At 37.1% G+C, this 26,926-nt stretch overlaps 2 protein-coding genes across 3 annotated transcripts in view; one reads left to right on the top strand and one right to left on the bottom strand.

The window, feature by feature from the left end:
• The first annotated feature begins 4,658 nt into the window (after positions 1 to 4,658).
• The window catches only part of LOC134742473 (tissue alpha-L-fucosidase), a 27,253-nt gene continuing 4,985 nt past the window's right edge, over positions 4,659 to 26,926 (top strand). The window contains exons 1-7 of the mRNA XM_063675668.1: positions 4,659 to 5,029; positions 5,173 to 5,311; positions 6,343 to 6,479; positions 7,769 to 8,098; positions 13,497 to 13,637; positions 16,065 to 16,426; positions 17,787 to 17,882. Of these exons, the coding sequence (XP_063531738.1) occupies positions 4,789 to 5,029; positions 5,173 to 5,311; positions 6,343 to 6,479; positions 7,769 to 8,098; positions 13,497 to 13,637; positions 16,065 to 16,426; positions 17,787 to 17,882 (1,446 nt within the window). The 5' untranslated portion in view covers positions 4,659 to 4,788. The remainder of the gene's footprint in view (positions 5,030 to 5,172; positions 5,312 to 6,342; positions 6,480 to 7,768; positions 8,099 to 13,496; positions 13,638 to 16,064; positions 16,427 to 17,786; positions 17,883 to 26,926) is intronic.
• LOC134742444 (TBC1 domain family member 9) overlaps positions 22,070 to 26,926 on the bottom strand; it is a 20,388-nt gene continuing 15,531 nt past the window's right edge. For both annotated transcript variants that reach the window (XM_063675602.1, XM_063675603.1), the window contains exons 16-19: positions 26,254 to 26,369; positions 24,989 to 25,213; positions 24,521 to 24,636; positions 22,070 to 24,230 (exon numbers count right to left, since the gene is read on the bottom strand). In XM_063675602.1, coding sequence (XP_063531672.1) covers positions 24,009 to 24,230; positions 24,521 to 24,636; positions 24,989 to 25,213; positions 26,254 to 26,369 — 679 coding nt within the window. In that variant the 3' untranslated portion in view covers positions 22,070 to 24,008. The remainder of the gene's footprint in view (positions 24,231 to 24,520; positions 24,637 to 24,988; positions 25,214 to 26,253; positions 26,370 to 26,926) is intronic.

Genomic DNA, 26,926 nt, shown 5'->3' with positions numbered 1-26,926 from the left:
TTAGATCAGGCAACAATTGCTCAAAAAAAGTTGAGGGAAATGCTTGGAACACAATTTTTGATATTGTAATAGGACTAGGAGGTGAACATATCATAAGTCCCCAGCCGGCCAAGATAAAATTGAGCCCTAAATAAACTTTCAAGAGTGGATATCTCAAAAACTATACAAGATATCGAAAAACTTGACTGAATAAAACTTGTAACAAATTTAATCAGCTTTGGTTTTGTGTAAGTAGTCATGTTACTAAGACACAAAGTTTCCAAGATATGTGAAACACCAAAAAATGGGACCTTTAAACCCCCCTCTCCTCGGCTCAAGGGCTACGGCCGGGGACTTTTGATATGTTCACCTCCTAACTAGTCCAAACAAAGTTACGAAAATTGTGTTCCTAGCATTTGCCTCTAAACCTTCTTGTTGCTTGGCCTAAATGGGGAAGTGGATAAAAATGAGACATACTATTAGAGGAATTAAGATACTCATAGTTTATAAGTTCATCCTGTGTTACTTTGAAGTTAAGTATTAGAATAAGCTATACATAGACAGTTTTAAAGTTAAGTAGGTACTTCTCTCAAGTTATTTACCACAAAGCTAGTGCCAATGCATGACTGTATACTCACGCTGTGTACATAAGTAAATCATTCACAGGTTCAATGATTGAATTAAAAATCATTAGATATTTTTTCTAAACCACGAAGTTGAACAAAACTTAATTAATATTAACATTGCTAGTTTATACCAATGTAAGTCTTGCCTGAATTGTCTGTTTGTCATTAATGACTTTGCAAAATGTAAGAAAACTTTGTCATTCAAAGCCAATAATAAATAGAGGGAAAGACAAACATACTATACTAGTAGGTATTGCTAAGGACTTTTACACTTGAGTTGACTGCCTTTTATTAAATTTGATTTGGTGTAAACACATAAAATATCATTACTTAATATTATGGAATTTATAGAGAAGTGGTAAATGTTGCGATTCTTTTTTTGTTAAGACGAAAGTGGAGGATCCGCGCAAAATCGCCTTTTCATACAAACATAATCCTCATTTTCCTCTCTGGATATTAACTAAAAAATCTGTTTTTCTCACCTAATTTTTACAATAATAAAAAAATTGAAAAAAGTCAAACGTAGGGGCATAGCTATGGTTAACATACATCAAATTACGTAAAAATACTTTGCATAAAGTCAATATCCAGAGAGGAAAATGGAGACTACATTTGTATGAAGAAGCAGCCGTCCCCTTTCCTCTTGATGGTACAAACCTGCTAATTGAAGAACATTAATGACATGCATAGTACTGACAGGTGTTAGAAAAAACACAAATTAAAATTATGGCCATGTAGCCATAATTAGTACTAAAATAATTAAATAGTTTTTATCAAATGATGCTTGTGGATTTACCATCAGTGTCATATGTCAGTATTTCTGATAATGTATCTAGTCATCTTCTCTTTATGTTTATGTAGTCATATGTTGTTGTTGTTGATGCAGAGATACCTGGCCCCCCCTGCATATAAACTTCTATTATACAGGTGTCTGCAGCTGAGCGACTGTATTTGTCATTTCACTAGCCATAAAATGTATAAAGTTTACTAGTAATGCTAAGTCTGTTAACTTAAAATAAATATACCTGTACCTGTAGCTTTATTTTAATCCCTGTATATACTATAGCTGAAAAACCTACACTTAAACCTATTAGCGCCACTTGCACCATCCCACTAACCCGGGGTTTTTACAATAATAAAAAAATCTAAAGAAGTTAAGCGTATAAAATTATGCAAAAATATTTTCCATAATGTCAATATCCAGAGAGGAAAATGGGGATTACGTTTGTATGGAGAAGCGGCCGTCCCCTTTCCTCTTAAACTGTTAACCCAATGTCAAATTGTACTGGTAACTCCAGGTTTAACCGGTTAACCCCGGGTGAGTTATTGGTGCAAGTGGCCCTATTATGGGTAAAATTTAATTTTATTGTTCTGTTACGATAGTATGTAGTGTAGGGGAGAGTGGGTCACGGGTAACAGTGGATCTTTTGCAATAACTTTTCTAATATTACTTGTACAGGGGTAAGCTCTCACGACGTTACCGCTTTTAAGCCCCTCCGTTTGCCTAACTATAACTAGATACCATCTCACCTTCAGAACAAACATTCGCAGTGATGAGCATCGCCTACCGCTACCACGCAGTTGTACAGCTATTTTTAGGGTTCCGTACCCAAAGGGTAAAAACGGGACCCTATTACTAAGACTCCGCTGTCCGTCTGTCTGTCACCAGGCTGTATCTCATAAACGGTGATAGCTAGACAGTTAAAATTTTCACAGATGATGTATTTCTGTTGCCGCTATAATAACAAATACTAAAAAGTACGACACCCTCGGTGCGCGAGTCCGACTCGCACTTGGCCGGTTTTTTACATGGTTTTCAAAAGAATCGCTTTCTTTATGGCTTGTGATTAAAAGTTCTTTCATTATTGTAAATATGGTTTTAATGTATGAAAAATCGATTGATTGCCTTATTTTAAGCATAAACCATACTAATACATTTTTGAGTGATTTTTTTACAACAACCATCAATGGGGGAAGAGTTGATCATATAAAATTGGGCCATGGTACTCATGGTAGTTCAAAGAAAAATCGGGCATGAAAATTAAAAAAAAAAATTATGAAAAAAAAATCATGATACTAGAAGCACAAAACTAATATACCTAAATCTCCACACAAAGAGCAAAATCCCTGTTATTCAATATGTAACCAGTATGAAAAAAATAAGATTAAAAATCATGGCACACGGCACACTACAAAATTTTCATCCAAATTTTGCACATATGTCATAAAACTTAATATATTTTAATGGATAAATGCTCAAACAATGCAGCAGCTCTTATCGTTTCGTTTAATCGGACGGCGATCCACTGTTACCCACACATCGGTATGATGGGTAACAGTGAATCATTCTCCACTTTTATATAAATTTCATCTTTTTTTATTTCTAGCCTTCCTTACAGCTTTTTTCTTAATAAGGAGTTAGATTGATTGATTAGGCTTAGATTAAGAAAACGATACAATTTGAAGTTAAAAATGTCGCAACTACAGCTCTTAAAAAAAGTGATTCACTGTGACCCACTCTTCCGTACAGTAAGCTGAGGAGATAAATGACCCCCCCGGCCCCTGCAAACAAATTTCTATGCAGGAGGAGTCAGCTACATGTACCATTATTTTATTATAATTTTCTATGAAGGTGATTTTCTATGATCATACAGAACGGCCACGCACCGCCCCGCCCCGATTCCTGTCATTTTTATTAGAAAATTGTATACCTTTTGTTGCAAGGTCTGCAGAGGCCTTTTGGTAACTGGCAACTCTACATATTTCTTTTTAAATTATAATACACATAGGTGGTAAGATCCTATAGATGAGCTCTCTTATAGTGTGCGACCATGAGTCTCCATTCGCACGAGAGCTTAAAAAGCGTTGCGTGTGGGACGCACCCATAAGTAAGAGCGAGAAAGCGATATCTCTTTCACGCTCTTATTGGGCCTGAGGGACAGAACACAGGCAATGCGTTGCGCAAATTCTTGTTGATTGGTCGTGTTATTTGTTCCCCCATAAACCATACTATTTTTTTTTCTCTTTATTTAAGAGCTTGTCACCGAGGTGAACATGTCGCTCCATAAAACCATACTAAATTTACGGTGGGGAATAAAAAAACCGGCCAAGTGCGAGTCGGACTCGCGTTCCAAGGGTTCCGTACATTACACAATTTAAACAATGTATTTTTTATGTGAAACGTGAGTGAAATGTTAGGGGTCGGATCAAAAACTAAGTAATTAAGTCCGACTCACGCTTGACTGCACATTTCTAGTAGGTTTTCCTGTGATCTATAAGTAAAGATCTATTTTGTGTATTTTTTTCAAAATTTTAGACCCAGTAGTTTCGGAGATAAAGGGGGAATGGTCATTTTTTGCCTATTTTCTTGAATAACTTCTAAACTGTTTATTCTAAATTTACAAAAAAAAATATTTAAAATTCTCACAATGAGCTCTTTCATTTGATATGTAACACGATATAGTTTGAAAAACTTTATTTTTTAATTTTCTTATTTGCCCCCCAAAAGTGGCCCCCGTGTTTAAAATTTATTTGTTTATGTTACATGTCCGTCGTTGGGTCACAAACTTACATATGTATACCAAATTTCAACTTAATTGGTCCAGCAGTTCTGGAGAAAATAGGCTGTGACAGACGGACAGACAGACACACGAGTGATCCTATAAGGGTTCCGTTTTTTCCTTTTGAGGTACGAAACCCTAAAAAGTTAGACTGTGACAAGGACAAACAATAATAGCGCTTTCTCTGATGCTCCTACTGAAAGATACATTAGACTATTCCGTTCTGTCAGTTCCCCCACCACTCATCATACCCAATCCGTACCATAATACTAGATTCATGACAGAAACAGACAAGTAACCCGACCAATCATTTTGATGCTTTGCGTATGTTCTGTCATTAATCTGTGGTTCTGTCCCTCACGGACGCACGCGTTAAGTAAGCCCATCTAGAGGATCCTACCAATTTTGACATTTTAAATCCAAGTTGGCAGCACTTGTCATAAATGTCATAATAATCACTATAAAAAGGTTTGGTTTTGGTTGGACCCGGTCGTATCGTACCGGCCGGCCGTTGCGAAAACTCGAAAAGTTGTTTGGACCTTGCAACGTGATAACAACTAACGGTAAAGATAATTGTGTTCTATATTAATATTATAACGAGTAATGCTAAGAAGTTATTCAATATGAAAAGTGTGTTGCTGTTTTTTCTGCTCCCTCTTATAAGTGCAGAAATTCGTAATGAAAATTACTTCAATGTGGAAAACTTCGATGTGTCGCGACGACGTTACAGTCCTGACTGGGATGATTTAGATACTCGACCTCTGCCCCAGTGGTACGATGAGGCCAAGATAGGTATTTTCCTGCATTGGGGTGTATTTTCTGTCCCGAGTTTTGGTTCTGAATGGTTTTGGAATCATTGGCAAGGTGAGTTAAGAAAACTTTTTTCTATTTTTTTTAGTTTGGTGAAGTTCATTATTAATCTGCCATGCCTAGCTTAAAAATATTATACTTTATTAAAAAAATGTTTCAAAAGTATTGACTTCTACCTGATTATCTGTCTTTTGCAGGGAAATATGTGAGGTATACAAACTTCATGGAGAAGAACTACCCGCCAAACTTTACTTACCAGGAGTTTGCTCCGATGTTCACCGCTGAGCTCTTTGACCCGGAAGAGTGGGCTGCCCTGTTTGCTAAAGCCGGAGCCAAGTAAGAACCTTACACCTAAAATACCCTTACAGACATGTAAAGAAAATGCCCTAATTTCTGAATCCTTTAAGCACATTTCTACAATGTAATTATTTTAAATCTCCCTTATTGATAACTTTCAAACTTTCGTTCTCGCTTTTCATATCATCACATTTTTAATCTAGCCGACATGGGCCAAAGTGGGAACTACATAATAAAAAATAAATAAAAATAAAATTCATTTATTTTGGACAATTCGGAATCCATATATCACAATTTACATATCAAATATAAAATATTAAAATTAAAATTACAGCATTGTTTAAATTATAAAATTACAATTAAAATAGAATTAAAATAAATAATTAAATTAAAATTTTAAAAATTGATTGAATACAATGATCAAGTTAAATTAAATTACACATCTTAAATTAAATTAAATTAAATTAATTAATGAGGCTAACTTGCATGGCACAATAATAATGCATTGTTGTGAACTCCGATAGAACTGTAAATGTTATTATACTTTTTTATTCATTTTTTCCTGTGGATTCTCTTTGTTTCATTTAATCCTATAATATTTAAAAAGTCCAATGTCCTTATATGTGCCATTTTCAACCAAAAGGGTACTTATTGTTGCTTGTCAGTAAGGCGCTATTTCCATATAGCTTCAATTATAAATCCACCTTATTAACAAGCGACAATGTGGTACCTTTTAGTTGAAAATGTCACATATATAAGCCCTCCTACACTTACACCTGCAACTCGACTGGACTCCATTGCGCATCATGCGGCCGCATCTTCAAGACAAAGTTTGGTTTTGCGCGCCACATTAGGGCATTTCATAATCTGGATAAGAATTGTTGATGGAGTCACCATTGCTGGATAGGGCAATGGTGACTCCATCAACATTTTTTACTTAGTGTAAGGCCTAAGTGAACGCTCTAAGCGGAGTGTTCGGCGGGGCGTGCATCGTGGCGTCGGACTCACAAGTGATTTGAGCAGTTTGCACTAAGGCTGCTCCTGTATTGTTTGATTGAAATGTTATACAGGTATATAGTCCTTACAACCAAACACCACGAGGGCTTCACGCTGTTCCCGTCCAAGCGCTCATTCAGCTGGAACGCTGTCGACGTCGGCCCACATCGCGATTTGGTCGGCGACTTAGCGGCAAGCGTGCGCGATGCAGGTAAGTTTGCTAAATCGATGGACCAGACCAGAGAGAATAACCCATCCCCTCTCTTCACACAGAAGGAATGGTGGTTAATGGACTACCACATCGAAAAAAAAAAGTTATAGTACATTCAATCTGATTATGGCTAAGAAAGCCGATGACAGAAGAAAAGAAAAGAACAAAAAACAAAATCGATGGACCATCGATGGGTTGGGACCAATAGCCGTACCTACGTTGCGAGGTGAATATATTAGGCATCCTGAAGAACTTTTATGGTACCTTACCAACACCAAAATCACAAAAAAGAATTATCTGTTTCATTATGCTCCAAACGATTAGTATTGTTTACCTAATGTAGGTGACATTGCTGCGCCCATCAGGGTTTTACGTGTCATTTGTGTACCTACCTATACTCTTAAGTACTTGTAAAACCTGTAATGTAAATGCAATAAATAAATACAATACAATACACTTTGGGCGGTACAATAGCATAACTTAGCTTTCAGTATGACCAACATATTCACAGATTAAAAAAACCGGCCAAGTGCGAGTCGGACTCGCGCACCGAGGGTTCCGTACATTACACAATTTAAACAATGTATTTTTTATGTGAAACGTGAGTGAAAGGTAAATTGCGGTTATAAATGTATTAAAAAAAACTACTTACTAGATCTCGTTCAAACCAATTTTCGCTGGAAGTTTGCATGGTAATGTACATCATATATATTTTTTAGTTTTATCATTCTCTTATTTTACATTTTACCACTTTGGAAGTGTCTCTCGCGCAAACTATTCAGTTTAGAAAAAAATTACATTAGAAACCTCAATATCATTTTTGAAGACCTACCCATAGATACCCCACACGTATGGGTTTGATGAAAAAAAATTTGAGTTTCAGTTCTAAGTATAGCGACTCCCAAAATTTATTTTCTATTTTTGTGTGAAAATCTTAATGCGGTTCACAGAATACATCTACTTACCAAGTTTCAACAGTATAGTTCTTATAGTTACGGAAAAAAGTGGCTGTGACATACGGACGGACAGACAGACAGACAGACATGACGAATCTATAAGGGTTCCGTTTTTTGCCATTTGGCTACGGAACCCTAAAAACATCCTGTATTACAAGAATACTAAATGGATATCATACCTATTTAGTGTATTAATCATTGCGCGTAATTATTTTTTTGGTTGACACAGTTTGGTTAACATTGCTTTACGGCTACGATGGTGGGACTACCGTCTTTTAATAACATAAAAAAATGTATAATGGTTATCAAAAGGTTCCTTTCTTACGTATGCAGGAATAAAGTTCGGCGTCTACCACTCCCTCTACGAGTGGTACAACCCTATCTACATAGAAGACAGGGAAACTAACTTCACTACACGGACTTACGTTATCAACAAACTATGGCCAGACTTAAAACAGCTGATCAACGATTACCACCCCTCAGTTCTCTGGGTCGATGGGGACTGGGAGACCTACGACCGTTACTGGCATTCGCAGGAGTTCCTAGCTTGGATGTACAATGACAGTCCGGTTTCTGATGAGATTGTGACTAATGATAGATGGGGGATCGGCTGCTATGGCAACCACGGAGATTTTTATAATTATGCTGATAGATATAATCCAGGTTAGTCCTTTTTAGATTAGATATTATCTATGGCCGGACTTGAAACAACTGGCCAACGACTACCACCCCTCAGTTCTCTGGGACGATGGAGACTGGGAGGCCTACGACCGTTACTGGCATTCGCAGGAGTTCCTAGCTTGGCTGTACAGTGACAGTCCGGTTGTTGATAAGATTGTCACTAACGATAGATGGCTGCTATGGCAAACATGAGATTTTTATAATGATTATTTTTATTATTTTACGCGATTAAATCCCGTCGTTGTGAATAATAATGAGTAAAAATCGTGAAAGTAAATCAGTGTATTCTAACAGATATAATCCAGGTATAGTAACTTTAAATAGTCCTCGTGCGATCTCTCAGGATTCAGAGATTATGGAAAGGAAAGAGGTGTGGGTATGGCGTGAGGAGCAAGCGGGGGCTTTTCTATACCTTGGTCTATTGGTCGTGGAAAGAGGTTAATATGTATTAACCTCAATCTGTTGATTTCGAACCTGTGTAAGAACGCTGTTTGTCAACCTCGATTTCATATCAGATCTTATAACATATTGAGGTTGATATGATCATGATATTAACCTCGTAAGAACGCTGAACTGTTTGTCAACCTCGATTTCATATCAGATCATATAACATATTGAGGTTGATATGATAATGATATCACGATATTAACCTCAAGAACGCCTGTTTGTCAAACTCGATTTCATGTCAGATCTTAACATATTGAGGTTAATATGATATCATGATATTAACCTCAATATGATAAAAGATATAAGATCTGATATGAAATCGAGGTTGACAAACACAGGCGCGGATCCAGCGTTGTGGGCAAGATGGGCATGCCCACAACCTTTTTTACACTTTCACGGTATATTGAGATCGATAGGCCTTCATAAAATAAAAAATAAAAACAATGAATCGTGCGTGATTCGGAACGCAGCAAAGAGCCATAGACAAAAATGGTGATACTTTTTGTCACATTTTTACAACATATTATCTGTTTCTTTTTGGCGCATGAATATGTATTAGAAAAAAAGAGATGACTACTGGTTGGAAGCGCGCACTCGCGCAGACCATAGACAATAGACAGATCTACTAATTTAAAAGCAAGAGTGTATTGAGTTGTATGCATGCACATGTAGATTCCCGCCAAAATGCCAAAAGTTCCGAGGCAAGCCGCCATTCTTGAAAAGTTTTTTGTTAATGTCAGTCAGGGTAAAATAGCTGTGATAGTGTGATTGTTGTTTCGACATGGGTAAGTTATTTTAATGAAATTATTGCTATTTTACCGCTCTAATGCAATGCCCTACTCTATATATCATTTGTAACTTTATTTTAACTTTGTTTTTTGGTCATTTCGGCCAGGGTTTACCTAAACAATCAGAGCAATTTATCGCTCTGATTGTTTCTCGACGTGTAAGTAAGCTACTCTATGTATATTACTTTATAATAAAACAAAGTTACAAATTATCCAATAAGATATTCATTACCTACATTGTTTATCGATTTATTATTTGTACCTATGATATTTCGTGTTGTGTGTGATTTGTTTTCTTGAGGGGGTTTTTTGGCGTCTTCTAGTCAATGACTAAGTAAATATCTTGAAAATTAAATCCTACAACTACTCACGTAGCTGTGCAATAGGTATATATTTATGGGGCATATCATGCTATCTCGACTGAACATTTAGATTTAAAAATTTTAATTGGGTAGATTCTTTATGTACCTAGTCAAATATAAAATAATTTACCTACATATTTAGTGGTCGATTGAGTAGTAATGAAATACCTCATACTATAGGGAAATAAGTCAGCTAAGCGTAACTACGTTTACTAAGTATTAGGTTGAAGGGAGTTTAAAAATGATTCATAATACGTATGTATTATTAGTAATTTTCAAACTTTACCATACTATATATTAAGTAAGGAAACTGGTATATGGAGTACTCTATACTTACTTATTTATTTAAGATTTGTACCCTAACATCAAAATGTTTTTACAAATATTAGCAACTCTCCCGGTTAGCGTTGCTACCGCAGAGAGATCTTTTTCTACTCTTCGCAGAGTAAAATCTTGGTTGCGGGCCTCAATGGCAGAGGAAAGGTTATCCGGGCTAGCTCTCCTGAATATACATAAAGATACGAACCTAGATATTGATCAAATAATCAACGTTTTCGCAAAAAAGAAACGTAAACTTGAATTTGTAATTTAAGTATATACTTAAATAGCAAAATCAAACTTACGTTTGGGTGCTCCCACAGTTATACCTCGTTACCTCGCGCGTCCAATGATGATGCCTATGACAGTTCATTTTTGTATGGAACAGCTGTCACGTAAAATGTTCGTACACTTTATTGGAAGTATAGCACATTCGTTTATTTAGAAATGTACTAATTAACTAATAAAAATACGGTATAAACATAAAATATTTCTTATCTTAAGTTCTTAAGCCTATTCAAATTTGACTTTGGAAAGTAGGTAAAGGTGTAAAACTGAGTCAAAACTTAGTAATAAATGTAATAAATAGATATATATTGATTATAGTCTAACATGACTTAATTGCTTTTAATGCAACTTATAGATTATGAAAAGCTCTGACAACTAAGTAGTCCACAAATTAGCTGTCTATCATTTATGATTTTTTACTTAGCCTCCTTGGGCTTACCGTGGGACTTAGTCAATCTGTGTAAGAATGTCCTATAATATTTATTCATTTATTTACTTACGCAAAAGGCTAAAATGTAAAATTCTTACTTTTTCATAATCTCGATACGAATGACTCCCTGTATACATAAGTATATAACAGATTGGCTCAAATATTTTTTTGCAAAAAATTATTGTAAACAAAGAGAGTGGTGCAAAACTGAATCATTGCAAATAAATATGTATGAAGCAGACCACTGATTAATTTTTGCACGTAGTATTTATTTTTGCAATAATTACTAGATTTAAGATTTGAGAGAATTGCTGTTTATTATAAGACGCGTTACAATAACAAAACAAATTAATAATAAAATTTTATAGGAATGTAAATAGGTATAGTGTTGTAGCACTATACCTATTTACATAAAAAAATCCTATATTTTTTTTAAAGTTCCTACTTAAACCAACTTGTCTGTATTATATTGGTTAAAAAGGAGTAGTTATATTACTAATCATCAGTCATGATCATTATCTTTAATTTCTATTTAAGTAAAAAAAATTAACCTAATTATCTATTTTTAGTTCATGTACGTATAATAACTTGATGGATGTCAAAGGATATTTATGAAGATCTTAGAAGTTTTGTTATGAAAAAAAATACCTGACTACCCGCCAATCATACCTCTATGATTGGTGCAAAACATGGTAATAACTTTTTAAAGATAAAATTCAACATCCTATTTTCAAATTACTCAAAATGAGAAATAATTTACAGCAAACATAATTGCTTACCAAATTCGTATACCTACATTTAAGATTCATTTCAAAGTAGAGTAGAATGCGGTTCGGTTTAGCATCTAACTGTTAATAAAGTTATTTAATGTAAAATGTATACTAGCGTTTAATTTAATTTGATATCATTTGAAGTAGCCGAAATTTCATCAAATCGGTTCAGTAGTTGTAAATTAAGTCTCGCCTGGTGCATGTCACTTGCTGGTCACACTACAATTTCCGAGACACAGTCAAGACACCGCCCAGTTTAGTGTCCCTATTGGCTTACTAGCTGTGGCTAGTATAGGAAACAAAAAAAAAGATTGATTGAAATTGATTTGGAATTTAATCAAAACTGACTATTTAATTCAACGAAATCAGCTCTGAATTAATTCAAAGCCAAAGTCCTGATGCGCAGGAAAAAGGAAATAGGTAATCAAATTCAAGTCATTCATGACTCATAATTGCTTTATGAGCGAACTTAGAGTCGCACTTGGCCGATTTTCGGTTTTCGGGTGGCTGTGACCACAACCTTTTTTGAGGGCTGGATCCGCGCCTGGACAAACAGCGTTCTTACATAGGAAAACTATTTACTTTGTTGAGACCAGGCGCGGCTTCCTCTAAGGAGCGCTTGTGCAGTGCACTCCCATAAATAATCATAATGAAATTATAGTGCCTAATTAATATATTACTCTTTAAGATCTATCGTACAAAAGTAAAATACCAATTAAATAATTACCTTTATTCATTATAAGTTTATAGACGGCCTATACTACTCGGCCTACTCCTATAATTTCATAGGAATCATAGGTAACGCGCGAAGCGGAGCGCTTTGGATTGCGCTCCTATGAAAAAGATTTAGTACATAAAATCAATAGGAAATTCAATGAGAGCGAAAGAGAAGTTTCGCTACAGTTCCGCACGTGAAACAGAAGATTTTCTATGAAGAAAGAGGTAAAATTGGAGCGGCGCTCCGTAGCCCGTTTGACCTTGCGCCCTCTCGTCGAATGCGCGCGCATTGTACGCGCCATATTGTCACTTGTTTGTAAACAGACCTTAGTTAGTAGTCAATTTTAAAGTACGCGCGTGAATGGAATTTTGGCATTTTTTTATTATAAATAATTAACCAAGAGTTTAAGCAGTAAGTGCACATAATTTGTTTGTTGTGAGGTATTTAAAATGAATGAATTTAACGGGAGAATGTGAAAAAAGTTTACAAAATCGACTCGAGTTCAATATAAAAGGAAAACCTTGAACTTTCGTAACAATGTTCGTCAAAAACAAAAACTTATATGTCATTAAATAAGATCAATATGCAAAAACACCGTGGTTGTGTTATGTCGCTGTGATAAAAGTAACTAGGTGTTTTAGTTTATCGTGTTACCTACCTAAGTACATATGTCTTGTTTGGAGCGGGCGCGGGCGGGCCGGGCGACGGCTGTGCGGTGAGTTTGCTTGGACCGAAACCGATGTGTTAACAATTTAGCACATATTTCCATAAAATTTTAAAACAACATTCACAACCTAGAATCCATTTGTAAAATGAACTGCAGTTAGCGTCTATCGGTCGTCAAGATATTCGTAATAGCGAAATTCTATAAGAGAGTTCAATGACCGTATTTTGTGTCGGTTAATTGAATGTGTAGTTTTTTACTGTGATAGTGAACACCCATAATATAGAATCACCAGCCGCCGCTGGTTGAGACAGATAGGTACAAGTATTTACCTAACTCGAGATAACTATGTCCCTACTCTTCTCGACTTACGCTGCGTTTTTAAATATTTCAGAAAAGCGGTCAATTTGATTTTTCTTTGAACTTGCTTTTTGTTAGTTTTGGCGATTTGCGAAGTGTGTGCCGGGGTCCCAAAATCAACGTGGAAACAATATAGGCTCTAAATTTGATATTTGCCTAAGTGTGCCCTATGCCCTCAAGTGATAAGATAAAGATGCCTACAATAAGAAATTCACTAACCAGTTTGTATTTATAGGTAAACTCTTGGCCCACAAATGGGAGAACGCGTTCACGGTGGACTCTAGGTCGTGGGGCTACCGGAGGAACGTTAAACTGAGCGACGTGCTCAGCTTCGACGACTTGTTGTACCAGGTCGTGTCGTCCGTCAGTTGCGGAGGTAGGTTTAGGTTAACAGAGGGCAGTTATCAAAGTTAGCACTTTCCGTCCCTTACGTTATCCCACGACTCAATTGTTGACAGTGTAAAGTTCAGCGTTCGACAGTTATTTGTCTTGAACACAGTAGTAAAAAACATTTTCTCAAAAATGGACGGCAGTCGACGTTGCCGGTTAAAAAATAGGTCGCGAAGTGCGTTGTTTATGGTCAGTCAAAAAATTAAAAATTTAAAAACATTGCAGTCTCGATTTCGGGACTGCAATGTTGCATACAAATTCCATTATTTGTCGAGTTCCAAACTTTTTAAAAGTTGAAGTGGCCATATCAAATGCAGGCATAGGTCCATTAAACAGCCAAACAGATGATCAATACTTATAATTATAATGTTGGTACCGCGACTATTTAGGTGTCTCAAATAGGTTGGCGTATTTTCAGCAGAAAAATACACTTCTATTTTTAATTTAAAAAATAAAACGGCGGCAAAGCAAATCTTATTACTTTTTTCTGTGAAAATATATACATAAGAACGTTGCTTCTGTAAAATATTTCTATTATATTTGTATTTATTGCGCCATTTTTGAGAAAAGCACTATATATGACTCGGCTGGAAGGCTACTTGCTGGCTTCGGATTCAATTAAACGGACTCCCAAGGTCGTCCGTTTAAAACGAATCCTCAGCCAGCAAGTAGCTACTTCCGAGCCTCGACAATAATGTACTATTACTCATACCCTATTATAACCCCCAGATTTTATCTGGCAAGCGACGTGCAGATTCATTCCACGTACAAACATTACTCATCAGCAAGACGTACGAGGACACAGAAATGCAGTAGAAGTAGTTACATAAAAGTTATGAAAAGTAGGAGAGATTTATATATATACTATACAAATAAATTATTTAGTTATGTCACCAATTAACGTTCTAGAGAGTAGAAGATAGTCATAGTCATTTTTTTAGGAACTGCGGATCAAAATTTTTGTTTTACCTCTAGTATACGTGTGCCAAACGGCTAACCTGTACATCGACTTGCGGTTTTTCTTTGAAATTGGGGTCGAGCGGCTTCCACTATCTGCCTTCAGCTGCGTAAACGAGGTTCTGGGTTTTAAACATACTTGAATTAATTACCCATAACGTAGATAAAAAAAGGTCTGTTGACTGACAAACGGCCTCATTTTCTTTCAACACCATAAGAATTATTTGGCCTGGCCTTTATAATATGTCACCAACAACGCAGCATTTAAACTTAAAAAACTTAACCAATGTTTTTTGTCCTCACTTATGCACTCTCATATGTAATGTGCCTCTAGTATCCAATACTACTCAGCTGATTAGACGGAACAGTAGTAACTGAAGATATTATAAGTTAAAATATACTAACACGAGAAAATGCCCTACCCAACGGCTTCATAGGCAATTTAATTAAATATATATATATTTGTATATAGTAATACATGTAGTCTAATTTAACTATATATGTGTAGTATGGTATATGTATTATATTATGTTTTTATTGTTTTCTTTATTTTGCACCACCCGATAACTACCGCTTCGTTCACCATCTCTCTATCTGAAGGTTCCCTGGAAGAGATCGCTGTTTAGCGATAAGTCCGCCTGTTGTTACCTACCAATTTATATCTTTTCTCAATTTCTGTATCTTTTTTCATGTAGTGTGCACAATAAATCATTTTATTATTATTATTTGTATCTCCTTGGATATCACGGGCCTATAAATCCCGGTCTTTTGATAGGCTTGCGTGGGGATATAGATCCAACACGTAGAGGCCCCTTGGAGAGCTTTTATTTAATTAATGTCATGTAGAACGCCTGCTGGAACCCGTTCACAGGCGCAACAATAGACACCCATGAACCGGTCGCAGCAGGCATTGGGACTATTGCAGAAGAAGTGAACAGTATACCGGGCTATGGATTGAAGTTTGGGTGGACAATGAGACTGGGCTATTGTAAAGAACTCCGGACACCTGCCATAACAATGTTAAAACACGTTATCGAGGCAGGTGGTGACTTGCCGCTGACTAGATGGGCCCCTGAAACTGCTATCGTGAAGACGACCAGGAGCAACACCGGTGTGAGCGGTTCAGGGGTGTCGAGAGGTGTGCGCCGCTTTCTACCCAGTGGCTGTTAGCAGCCACTGTGCCAACTCGCGTCTTATGCATCTTTCACTTCCACCCCTAGAGCATATAGCTCTTACGACTCCCCTCTGGACGGCTAATGAAGGCAAGCCAGAGCTGAGAGTCCTGCGGGTCCCCTTGGGGTCCACTCCGACCGTCGAAGACACGCCGGAGACAGAGACCCTGACCGCCTCTCTGGAGCACTCGGGCCCGTGGGGTCGTCACTCCCCAACAGCTCGCCACAAGCTGCCCTACTTATTATTATTATTAAATAATCCACTAATACGTGCAATATTTCAGGTAACGCCCTAATCAACGTCGGCCCCACTAAAGAAGGCACAATCGCCCCAATCTACCAAGAACGGCTCCTGTCCCTAGGCGCCTGGCTCGACATCAACGGCGAAGCCATCTATGCCTCCTCGCCCTGGCTTCACCAGAACGATTCCGCCAATACCGACGTCTGGTACACTTGCCACAGAGCCGAATACAATGCACAGTCACCCACATCGATACCTGTAATGACTGATAGTTTGACAGCTATATATGCGATAGTGTTGAAATGGCCGCAAGAGAGCGTGCTGGTGGTTAAGGATATAACGATGACGCTACATAGTGGAAATTATAATATTGAGTTGTTGGGTAACCCGGATATTAAAATACAGGTATGTTTGATTAGAATTAGGGAATGTAAACCGGTTTTTGATTGTATGGAAAAACCGGTTAATAAGGGGGCGTCCATTTATCACGTCATACGAAGTAAGGGTGTCTGAAAAAATCACGAATGATCACCATGGGGCGATCTAAGGAAATATGACGTGTAATTTTTTCTTATATTGGGCCAATCTTAAGTGTAATAAACAGCACCAAAAAAATTAATTTGTTCATTAACCAAATCTTGTTAAGAGTGATGTGATTGGGCCAGCATCCCGGTCCGACCACTATGGTCCGATATCTTGAGAACTAAGCGGCGGATTGGTGGCACTAACGTACACAATAATAAATAAAATAATAAATAAATAAATATTATTGGGACATTCTTACACAAACTGGCTAAGTCCCACGGTAAGCTCAAGAAGGCTTGTGTTGTGGGTACTCAGACGATATATATAATACCTATACAAATACTTAAATACATAGAAAACATCCATGACTCACTGATGATACGTACTTTAACATATAGGTCTCATATTCTACATAAATGCTATCTACACGTACCTACTATTGTTAGTTGATTGATACAAGATGTGCAACAGAATAGCTAGTGCCTGCTACGCTCTAAGCTGAGTAGCTAGGACAGTCACTCCAGAGGTTGCCCACTCACTTCGCTACCATCCACTCTCTCTTGCAATATGGGGCTGAACTCTGGGGTCGCTGTGCCGAGTGGGAAAGGGTTTTTCGCCTACAAAAACGTGCCATCAGAATCCTTGCACGAGTACCAATTGATACACCAGCTAAACATCTGTTTAAAGAGTTAGGCATACTTACGTTACCTGCAATTGTAATTATGCAAATAGCAGTGTATGTGCGTGAAAATATTAACACGTATAGAACAAATGGCATGGTACATGGTCCGCAATACTCGAAATGCAGATAAGCTCGTTTCTATTATCAGCCGCAGACTAGCCAAGTCCTCGAAACTGACTCTTGTGACGGGCCTTAAGGTATATAACCATCGGCCAAAAAATATAAATGCGGCTCCTAATGTAAGCAGCTTTAAGCACCGCCTAAAAAGATGGCTTATTGAGCGCCCGTTCTACAATTATGACGAGTTCATAATGACCAAGGAATTATAATTGTAAAAATTACTTGATTACTTTCTATTAAGTGTTGACTTTCATAATATTAAATTTACATAATTAAATTATTACTTTGTATCTTCTTGGTTGTAAACTGATATGTGATCTCGCTTACTATATGTAAGGATTCTTTATTTCCAGTATTTTTTTTAAGTTGTACCCAGACTGACATGTAAATTACCTTTACCAATAAAATGATTATGATATTATTGTACTTTTTTTTCAGTGGACCATAAAAGAAGGGCGAGCTTTGATAGAGTTGCCGAATAAAGCTGTGGTCAAGTCTTCCAATGCATGGGTACTGAAATTTACTTTAAAATAAAGGTTTTTTTTGTAACTGTTTTTTTGTTTTACAATCTACCTATTACAATGATAATAGCCCAATTTTAACCTGGTACAAGCTGAACTCGAGCCTCAACTCGTATACCTATAATGTAACAATAAAAAACCGTCCAAGTGCGAGTCGGACTCGCGCACCAAGGGCTCCGTACCATTACGCAAAAAACGGCAAAAAATCACGTTGGTTGTATGGGAGCCCCACTTAAATATTTATTTTATTCTATTCTCAGTATTTGTTGTTATAGCGGCAAGAGAAATCTGTGAAAATTTCAACTGTCTAGACAGTTGAAATTTTTGGGTACGGAACCCTAAAAAAGGTTTTGCTACTGGCGTTAATAATGATACCAATTATAGCTGGTCAAGCAAATCTTGTCAGTAGAAAAAGGCGCCATATTCAAATTTTCTATGGGACAATATCCCTTTGCGCCTATTTTTTTAAATTTGCCGCCTTTTTCTACTGACAAGATTTGCTTGACCAACTATAACCCCACAGCCGTGCGTGGCGCTTTTTTTTTGAACCTGACTTGGGCTCTATTGCATCTAGGGCAATTAGAGCGGTAGGACTGTGTGGGGGGATGGTAGCCTGGGGAAAATCCAAGACCCTTCCGCATCACACGAGACGAGCTACATCTATTGTAACCCGCCTTTTACCATAGGAGTTAAGGGTTCCCGGCTAGCTCGGTTCTCAATACAGACGTAGTTCCGCTCTCATTTTAAAACGACTTGCTAGATTGCTCTGAAACTTTGTTCTTACGGTATATCTGTCTGTAATGAGTTTATGTAGCTTCAGATAAAAAGAAACAGCGAATTTAAGTTTTTCATACAAAACTTGTTTTTGCTCTATTTAGTTTGTTTTATTACCTGGAGCTATATAAACTAATTACAGACCTAGATATACCTCATGTCATTGTATGTGCAAAGTTTCATTACAATCCAACACGTAGTTTTAAAATGATAGCGGAACTACGTTTGTATGGGAAGGTGCAATTCGGCCAAGCTTGCCGGGGACTTAAGATGTGATGCGATGTTTTGTCAGTAGGCGTGCCACTTTGTCTTTTATGCTAGCGCAAATTGCATAACTCCACACGATAACGTGACACGTGTAGATATCGTAAGTAGGTAAAATATGTTTAATTGTATTATTTTTAATTTAATTGCTTTTTTATAGCTACTACAAGACACCTATCCCCGTAGGTGCGGCCGATGAATTTGATTAGTATAAAAATACCTTGTCACAGTGACAACTATTTAATTAAACAATTTTAATAACCCCTACGCATTATGCCAAAAATTTCCATGCCATGCCTCATTTTGGAAAAGAAATGATACTTTTCAAACTACTGGATCGATTTTTATCAAACAAAGCTAAGGAAACTTACTTTCACCTAAAAAAACCGCTTGAGAGCTACGATGACAGACAGACAGACATTGGCGTCAAACATATAACACCCCTGTTTTTGCGTCGGGGGTCATAAATATGAGTCCGCAGCTTTCATATAGATTGAGATAAGGGCAAACTAATTCAACAGCATTTTGACTAAAAGCGTATGAAAGGAAGCCACAGTGTACACGCTCCAGCCAGTGTATTGTTTTTGTTTATTACAAAGAAATAAAACCCGATAGATAACGTCAAACAAGTGTATTCATGTATACAATCCTTCGTATTACAGAATAATCAGGTAAACGGTTGGAATACATAATTAGATAATCCCAAATTGTGCATTGATTACATTAGGAATGAATTAAATCATGGTGTACCATCGTACATATCGTACAACGTTTTACAGTACATATGGCCCTTTAAATTTTCGACATAGTTACGTAATGTCCTAATTATCGCACTAGTGCGGTAAAGTAGCACCATACGTACTGTAAAAATTCTTATAGGATCGAAAACTTTATAGACAGCTTAAATTTGCTGAATGCATGCATGGAATAATTATTCCAGTTAAAGCAATTTTCGGTGTTTAGACAAAATTTGTGTAAAACTAATTAGGTAAACGTAATTTCATTAATATTTTGTTAAGATAAGATATGATTTATTAATTACATGATACTGTATAATACAAAACTAGACTCTACAGGGCTAAACATACTTCATAATTTTTTTATGATTATAAATAATGGGACATTCTTATTTTAAGAAGTATAATTATAATATTGTCTGGTATCGGGTTGTAGGTACCTGATTTCTGTAGCACAGTAGCAATTTTATCGCCTGTCACGTTCTAACAAGTATGTAAGTGCGAAAGTGACAGGTGATAAAAATGCAACCATGCTGACACCGCTGGTATGATTACTGGTTAAATACAAGCTTACAAAAATATACTTATATTTTGATAACATAGATATAAAGAAAAAAAATAGTATTATATAAACAGTTGAAGAATACCATCAAATGGGGTAAAATAGGTCGTAAGGGGTACCATTAGAAAATGAAAACCGTTTATAATTAAATCATTTTACGGTTTAGACTCACTTGTTTTAGTCACTCGCGTGACATGTTTCGGAGAGCCTAGGTCTCCTTTCTCAAGCACTAATAGTCTAAACCGAGTAGTAGTGAGTCTAAACCGTAAAATGATTTAATGTTAGTATGTCTCACAACAGTTTAAAACCGTTTATAATCTTTGCATCTTAAACGGAAACTTGATCAATATTGCGCACTGGCTTGAACAGTGAGGCCGGTTGTAGACGTCCGGTGTTTTTGCCGGCAGCCGGACCGTATTACGCGACAACGTCCAGTTTTGTATGTGGCTACCGACAGCTGTATCCAAGAAACGACATCATCGCGGAATCGGCGAAAGCGGAATTGTCTAGTTTTTTCTAGCCAGGGAGTATTTAGCATGGTAGGCAATATTGACGAAGTTTGCGGTCAGTAGTCATTCTTATAACTATTAACTATGTAACTATCATAGTGATAACGTTTTCTAGTTGTAACATTACCCCTCAAGTCCCAACTTACCGAGTTTATGATACATCGTTAAGCGGTTTTAACAGTTCTAAGTACTGTAATATAATACGACAACCCTAGCATTGTAGTTCATATCATCAGTCAAAACCGCTATAAGGTCTGCCTGCTATAGTTTTTCTGTCTATGGTTTTAGTAAATGATTTAAGGTTCTTGAGAATATCTTGCACCGATCTCCAGTGGACACCAGCGATGCCATACAAATAAGGTATATGAACACTTAGTTCATTGGCTTTAACAGTCCCTCTAGCCACCCCGGCCAGTATCTTTAGTTATTGCACTACATCCACAAACGGCGTATATAAGCGAAGCACCATTATTTTACATATGAAGCATTTGCAAGCTATGAAATATGCAATCCCTCAGTACTTTCCTAAAAATATTTAGCTTAAAAAATAAAATATGATTAATACAACTATAATTAATATGGCTACTTTATAAATTCATTTAAAAATAAAACTTGGGACTTTTCAAAGTGGCTATAACGATATTTTTTTGTTGATTGTATAATGTATGAAACAGTTAATTTGGTTCTTTGCATGTTAGAAAGTAATGGATGTTTGTTTTTTGTAAATAATACCATTCTCTAAAAAAATCTCGTACCTATTTTTGGCAATTCATATTATTATAATGACTACAATGATTCGATTCTCACCACCTTTTACTAAAATTCATGGTAATGGAAACAAGGAAAAGACCCATTTCTTCCTAATATTAAAAAATAAGTAACAATATAAAATTTGGAATGTTATTTTTTTATCGCTTATCATGCGAATGTTTCAAATGATAAAAAAAATCAAAGCAATAAATTTAGACGCGGCTATAAATTTCATATCATACCTGTATAATTTTGACCTAAAAAACATAATGCCTTTCGGTAGTTATGCGATTATTTTAATGAAAACGGTTTAACTGTATGAAAAAGTAATAGAATTCAACGCTAGACGTATTGGTAACGTTTTTAAGTTGCAATGTTATTCACTCATCATTTTATTAGCATTTACGATTGAAATTTATCAAGTACAGTTAAGGTTAACTTTTGTTAACAAGTAAAACAATTATAGGTAGTTTTCTTGTTTAAGAGTCCCCGGCAAGCTCGGTACTCAATACAAATGTAGTTCCGCTCTCATTTTAAAACGACTAGCTAGATTGATCTGAAACTTTTTACTTACTTATTTCGTTTGTTTTATAAACTGGAGCTATATAAACTAATTACAGACCTAGATATACCTCACGTCATTGTATGTGCAAAGTTTCATTACAATCCAACAAGTAGTTTTAAAATGAGAGCGGAACTACGTTTGTATGGGAAGGTGCAATTCGGCCCAGCTTGCCGGGGACTCTTAAGAATTAAAAGATAATGTTACACTAATCAGTAAAATAGACGAATATTCGCACGTATGTTACTAACACAAGTAACAGGTCAATACGGTAGGAGTTCGCCATAAAAACACCTACTCTTCAAAATAGAGATTGTTTCGGATACGATACCATTACCAAAGATTCATTCATCGTATGCGATGTATAATTAAAGGCAAAGAAAAAATCGTGCCCCCGAGGCTGAACAAGATGTCGCTATACATCGCTAGCTGTTTTGTTGTAGCAGAATTGTCAAACGGAAACTTTCAACGACAGCTGTATAATAGGGAGTATTACTGCGATGTTCTGCCGCCAGAGTGCAGCACTAGTGCACATACTAAACCATAGAGTAACATTTACATACTAAGCCTTATACAGTTTTTTGACAAGTCTACACTATGACATTGATGCATCAAGGCGGTTTGTGTACAGGTGGCCTACCGCGTAACGCGAAAATCGAAATATTGTTATCTGCCTCTCTATCGATCGAATATGCAAGAGTGATAGAGATGCAGAAACCGAACTTTAGAAATACGTGTTTCGAGGTAGGCCCCGTGATTGTGCTAGTGACGCCCTCTATGTAGAGTTTTGCGTAATATTCCCTATTTACGGAGCCGTACAGCGCCCTCTACATAAGCTGTCAAATTCAAAGCACGAATTTGTCTTAGGGCGGTATTCCACTTGTCCAATGTGCATTGCGTCTCACTCTCTCATTAAGCAAAATGTGAGACGCAAATACACATTGGACCAAGATGTTGGGCAGATGGAATACCAACCTTACTATAGCCGGTTAAACGACTTTGTCAGTAGAAAAAGGCGCGATTTTTTTTTTATGGAACGATTACCCTTCGCGCCTACATTTTATGGTTCCGTACTCAAAGGGTAAAAACGGGACCCTATTAATAAGACTCCGCTGTCTGTCTGCCTGTCCGTCTGTCACCAGGCTGTATCTCTAGAACCGTGATAGCTAGACAGTTGAAATTTTCACAGATGATGTATTTCTGTTGCCGCTATAACAACAAATACTAAAAACAGAATAAAATAAATATTTAAGTGAGGCTCCCATACAACGTGTTTTTTTGCTGGTTTTTGCGTAATGGTACGGAACCCCGTGCGCGAGTCCGACTCGCACATGGCCGGTTTTAAAAAATGGCGCTTTTTTTACTACTGACTGAAATCGCTTGACAGACTATGTTAACTCTCATACAAATCAATGAATCATTGCTATTAGGAAATAAAGTACATACTACTGGTAAACTGATAGGTACCGAAATACAAGTACATGGCGGTAGCGATTATAGTCGCAAAAACCCTTTGCTTGGTCAATGGGTCCATTCCATAATACTCGTTGTCATACGAGGGGTGCGAAACTCCTCCTTTCGCGTATTCTCGGCTCCGTTCGGCTTAGCATTGCTCCGAGCAATTATTAGGGCTGACACAAATAGACGTCCCTTTGCGTGCACGACCACAGATAAGAAAATGACTTGAATTTTGACAACCCTAAATAGTCGAAAGGGATAGTTGCATATATGTATTAGAAAAGGACAGCATGAGTCGTCCCTGAACCGCTGTCAAACTTCGGTTTTATAGGAAGTTTCCTTTCTGTACGGTAGTACTATTATTTATTCTGTGGTCATACGTTTAACAATTTATTTTAGCATCAAACGATAACCGCTCTAACATGACGTGGAAATATTTACAATGCATATAGTATTGCGCAAAAGGCCTCATTAAATCTCTTTCATAATTAGAAAAAAATGCATTTATAGTTCACAAAAACCTTCACGACATCGACTGAAGCCTGTCTCTTTGTTTTAAGGCTTCTAAATCAGGTAATATGGATACTTTCTCGTTGAAGAACGCTTCTAGAGGTTCCTGTGAGAGCATTGTGGCGAGGAACTGCTCGAGGGAAATGGACCATTCTTCGTCCGTCGAAGGTTCGGTTTCCTTTGACGGGGATGGCTCAGTTTCTTGATCGGAAGTTGTGTTGCCGTTGGGATCCATCTGTACAAAACGACGTCTTATATGTGTGATTTTAAGATTAGAAGATAGAGATAGGATTAGAGATATGTTTTATGCAAAGCAAGTACTCATTGATTTAGATTTAAATCCTAAACGGTTAGTAAGTTTAATGTAATAGATGGTGTCGATGGTGAACAACAGTATCTTAAGGGGCCCACTGATTATCAGTCCGCCGGAAGATAGCGGCCTGTTAGGTAGAACAAAAATTTGACAGTTCCGAACAACTGACAGGCCGATATCGTCCGGCGGACTGGTAATCAGGGCCCCTTTACCTGACGCATCGCGGGCTGCTTTTCGGCTGCTGCTAAGAACAGGCTGTCTTGTGATATCTCGCGGTCCAGGCTCGCCCTTCGGTGGTTCCATTCGCCCATCTTCAACAGGAGCGTACCTAGAAAAAAAGGTACCAAAATGATAAAGGTGAACATTTTTATGTTTACATGTTACTCTGGTTGTACGATATTTTTTATCCCGGTAGTCGATCCCAAAGAAGGAATACTGGAAGTCTGAACGAGATTACGATTTATGATTTTCTTACAAAGTCGCGGCAACGCTATAATAAAATTCAAAGTAAATATGACGTGATATGCCAATATGGCAGGACGTAAAGGGCTACAATCCGTCCAGGTCTCTTTTTTAAAGTTATTTTGAGACTTGAACCGACTTTTTAGTAAATTCGGCGGCTTTTTAAAAATTTAGGGGGTTGGGACTCGACGAGTTCAATTAGTATAACAGTTACGTACCAGCTTGCACGGCCGCCTCATACAACTGGTCTTTATGCAGCGTGAGCGAGTGTATGGCGGCCAGCAGCTGCAGGAAGTGCGCGCGGGGCAGCGGCGGGGCGGCGGGCGGCGACGTGCCGGCGCCGGCGCCGGCGCCGGGCGTGGACGCGCCGGACCCGGGCCCGGGCCCGATGCCGGACCAGGCGCAGGCGCGGATGGATTCCGCTATAGGGTCCACGCTCGTTGCTGAAAAACCTTATTCATTCAATGAGGGCTAATGGTGGTCTTTTCCATAATTCGAAATGTCAAATGTCACTTGTCACTTCAATGACTGACAGCTGTTATTTAGTCTTTTGGACCACGATCAACAGAGGCGCCAACTGGTGAGCAAAAAAACGATAGCCCTCATTCCGTCCCGTTTTGAAGACTCGAGGGAATCCGCCAGAAAAGTCATTCACTCTCGGACTTGGGAACCAAAATGGTTGTTTTATAAGTTTTTAGAGGAATATTTTGCAAACGCACTAGATTAGACATTAGAATTACTTATTGTTTTTTTTTATTTAGATTTACATTCAGTATTTGACTTTTTATGATTTAATTTAATTTATTAATTAGGTAAACTTTAAATGATGTGGCTGTAAATAATAAGATAAGATAATATTTATTCATTTAAAACTTATGCTAATTGGTTTTATACAATGGTAAATATACAGTTTATACTTAAATATTAGTACATTCATAGATTCAACTCAAAATAGGTACAGGTCAAGTTAAAAACTTTAATACCGAACGAATTTGTATTTAATAATTTAATATTTTTTTTTTTTGTAAATAGTAACAAGGTGAAAATATTATTGTAATGTAAATAGTACTATTTATTGTATATTTGGATGTATATACACAAGTATGGCAAATAAATGATTTGACTTTGACTTTCCTATAACGAACCCTCCAAAGAATTGAATGAAGGCTGTGGAATAAACTTTTTGTTAAAAGACTTGTCAGATACGGAGACTTCAAAAAGGAGTGCGCATTTTTCTAAATTGAAAGTTTCTAAGCTGAATTTGCAAGCGTGCATATGCTACCGTAACCGCTTACCATCAGACAGACTATATGCTTGTTTCTCAAATATGTAGTACTACAGAAAGATAAAACCGACTTGGTCTACGGTACGAACAGCCAAGTAAAAAGTTCATGTACAATAAGCTGCAAAGACAACTGACCCCCCTTGCATATAAACTTGTTTGCAGAGAGGAGGGAGGGTCCGTTATATCTGCTTACTGTACCTGATAGGGTGTTGGAGCTGTCGCTGGATTTGTCCATGTAGCCGGCGTCACCGACGTCGCTTATAGACCGCTGCAGCTCTTGAGGTAAAGGTTCAGATCCGGACGGGTTTTCTACACTGTAACAATAAGTCACAGTGGTACATTTTCGTTGTAGGCAAAAATCGATGAAATAGTGTTAAGGGGCTTCCCGAGGTTTTAATCGATTTTTGACAAATTTTAAATCGTATTTCTTCCATTTGCACTATAGATAGAATTATAAGACAAACGGCTATCGGTTCTTTTATCTCCATTTTTGTCTACCGGAATTTGAAAGAAATAAATACATACTTATTTTTTATGATTTTTTAAAACATTGTCTAAATAAAATCTTTTTTCGTATCTCGATTGCTGTGAAAGATCTTACATATACGAAATCTACATATTTGGGTTCGTGTTTGACATCTCAAAAAAATGGTCAGAGGAATTAAATTTTAACTAGTTTTTCGGCCTAAAATTGTTGAACTTTGATGCCAAATATCTCGAACACAATGAACTTTGAAGTAAACATGGGATACTATTTGCTTAAAGCCGTTGCTGTTAATATGATAAGCTACAAAAAACTTTAGAAAACTAAAGGATTCAGATGGAAGGTCATTGGGGCATGGGATCCCCTTAAGTAATTGCATTAAAATAA

The sequence above is a fragment of the Cydia strobilella genome, chromosome 6, assembly GCF_947568885.1.
Source record: "Cydia strobilella chromosome 6, ilCydStro3.1, whole genome shotgun sequence".
NCBI classification, from domain to species: Eukaryota; Metazoa; Arthropoda; class Insecta; order Lepidoptera; family Tortricidae; genus Cydia; species Cydia strobilella.
This window is presented reverse-complemented; position numbering and strand designations above follow the sequence as displayed.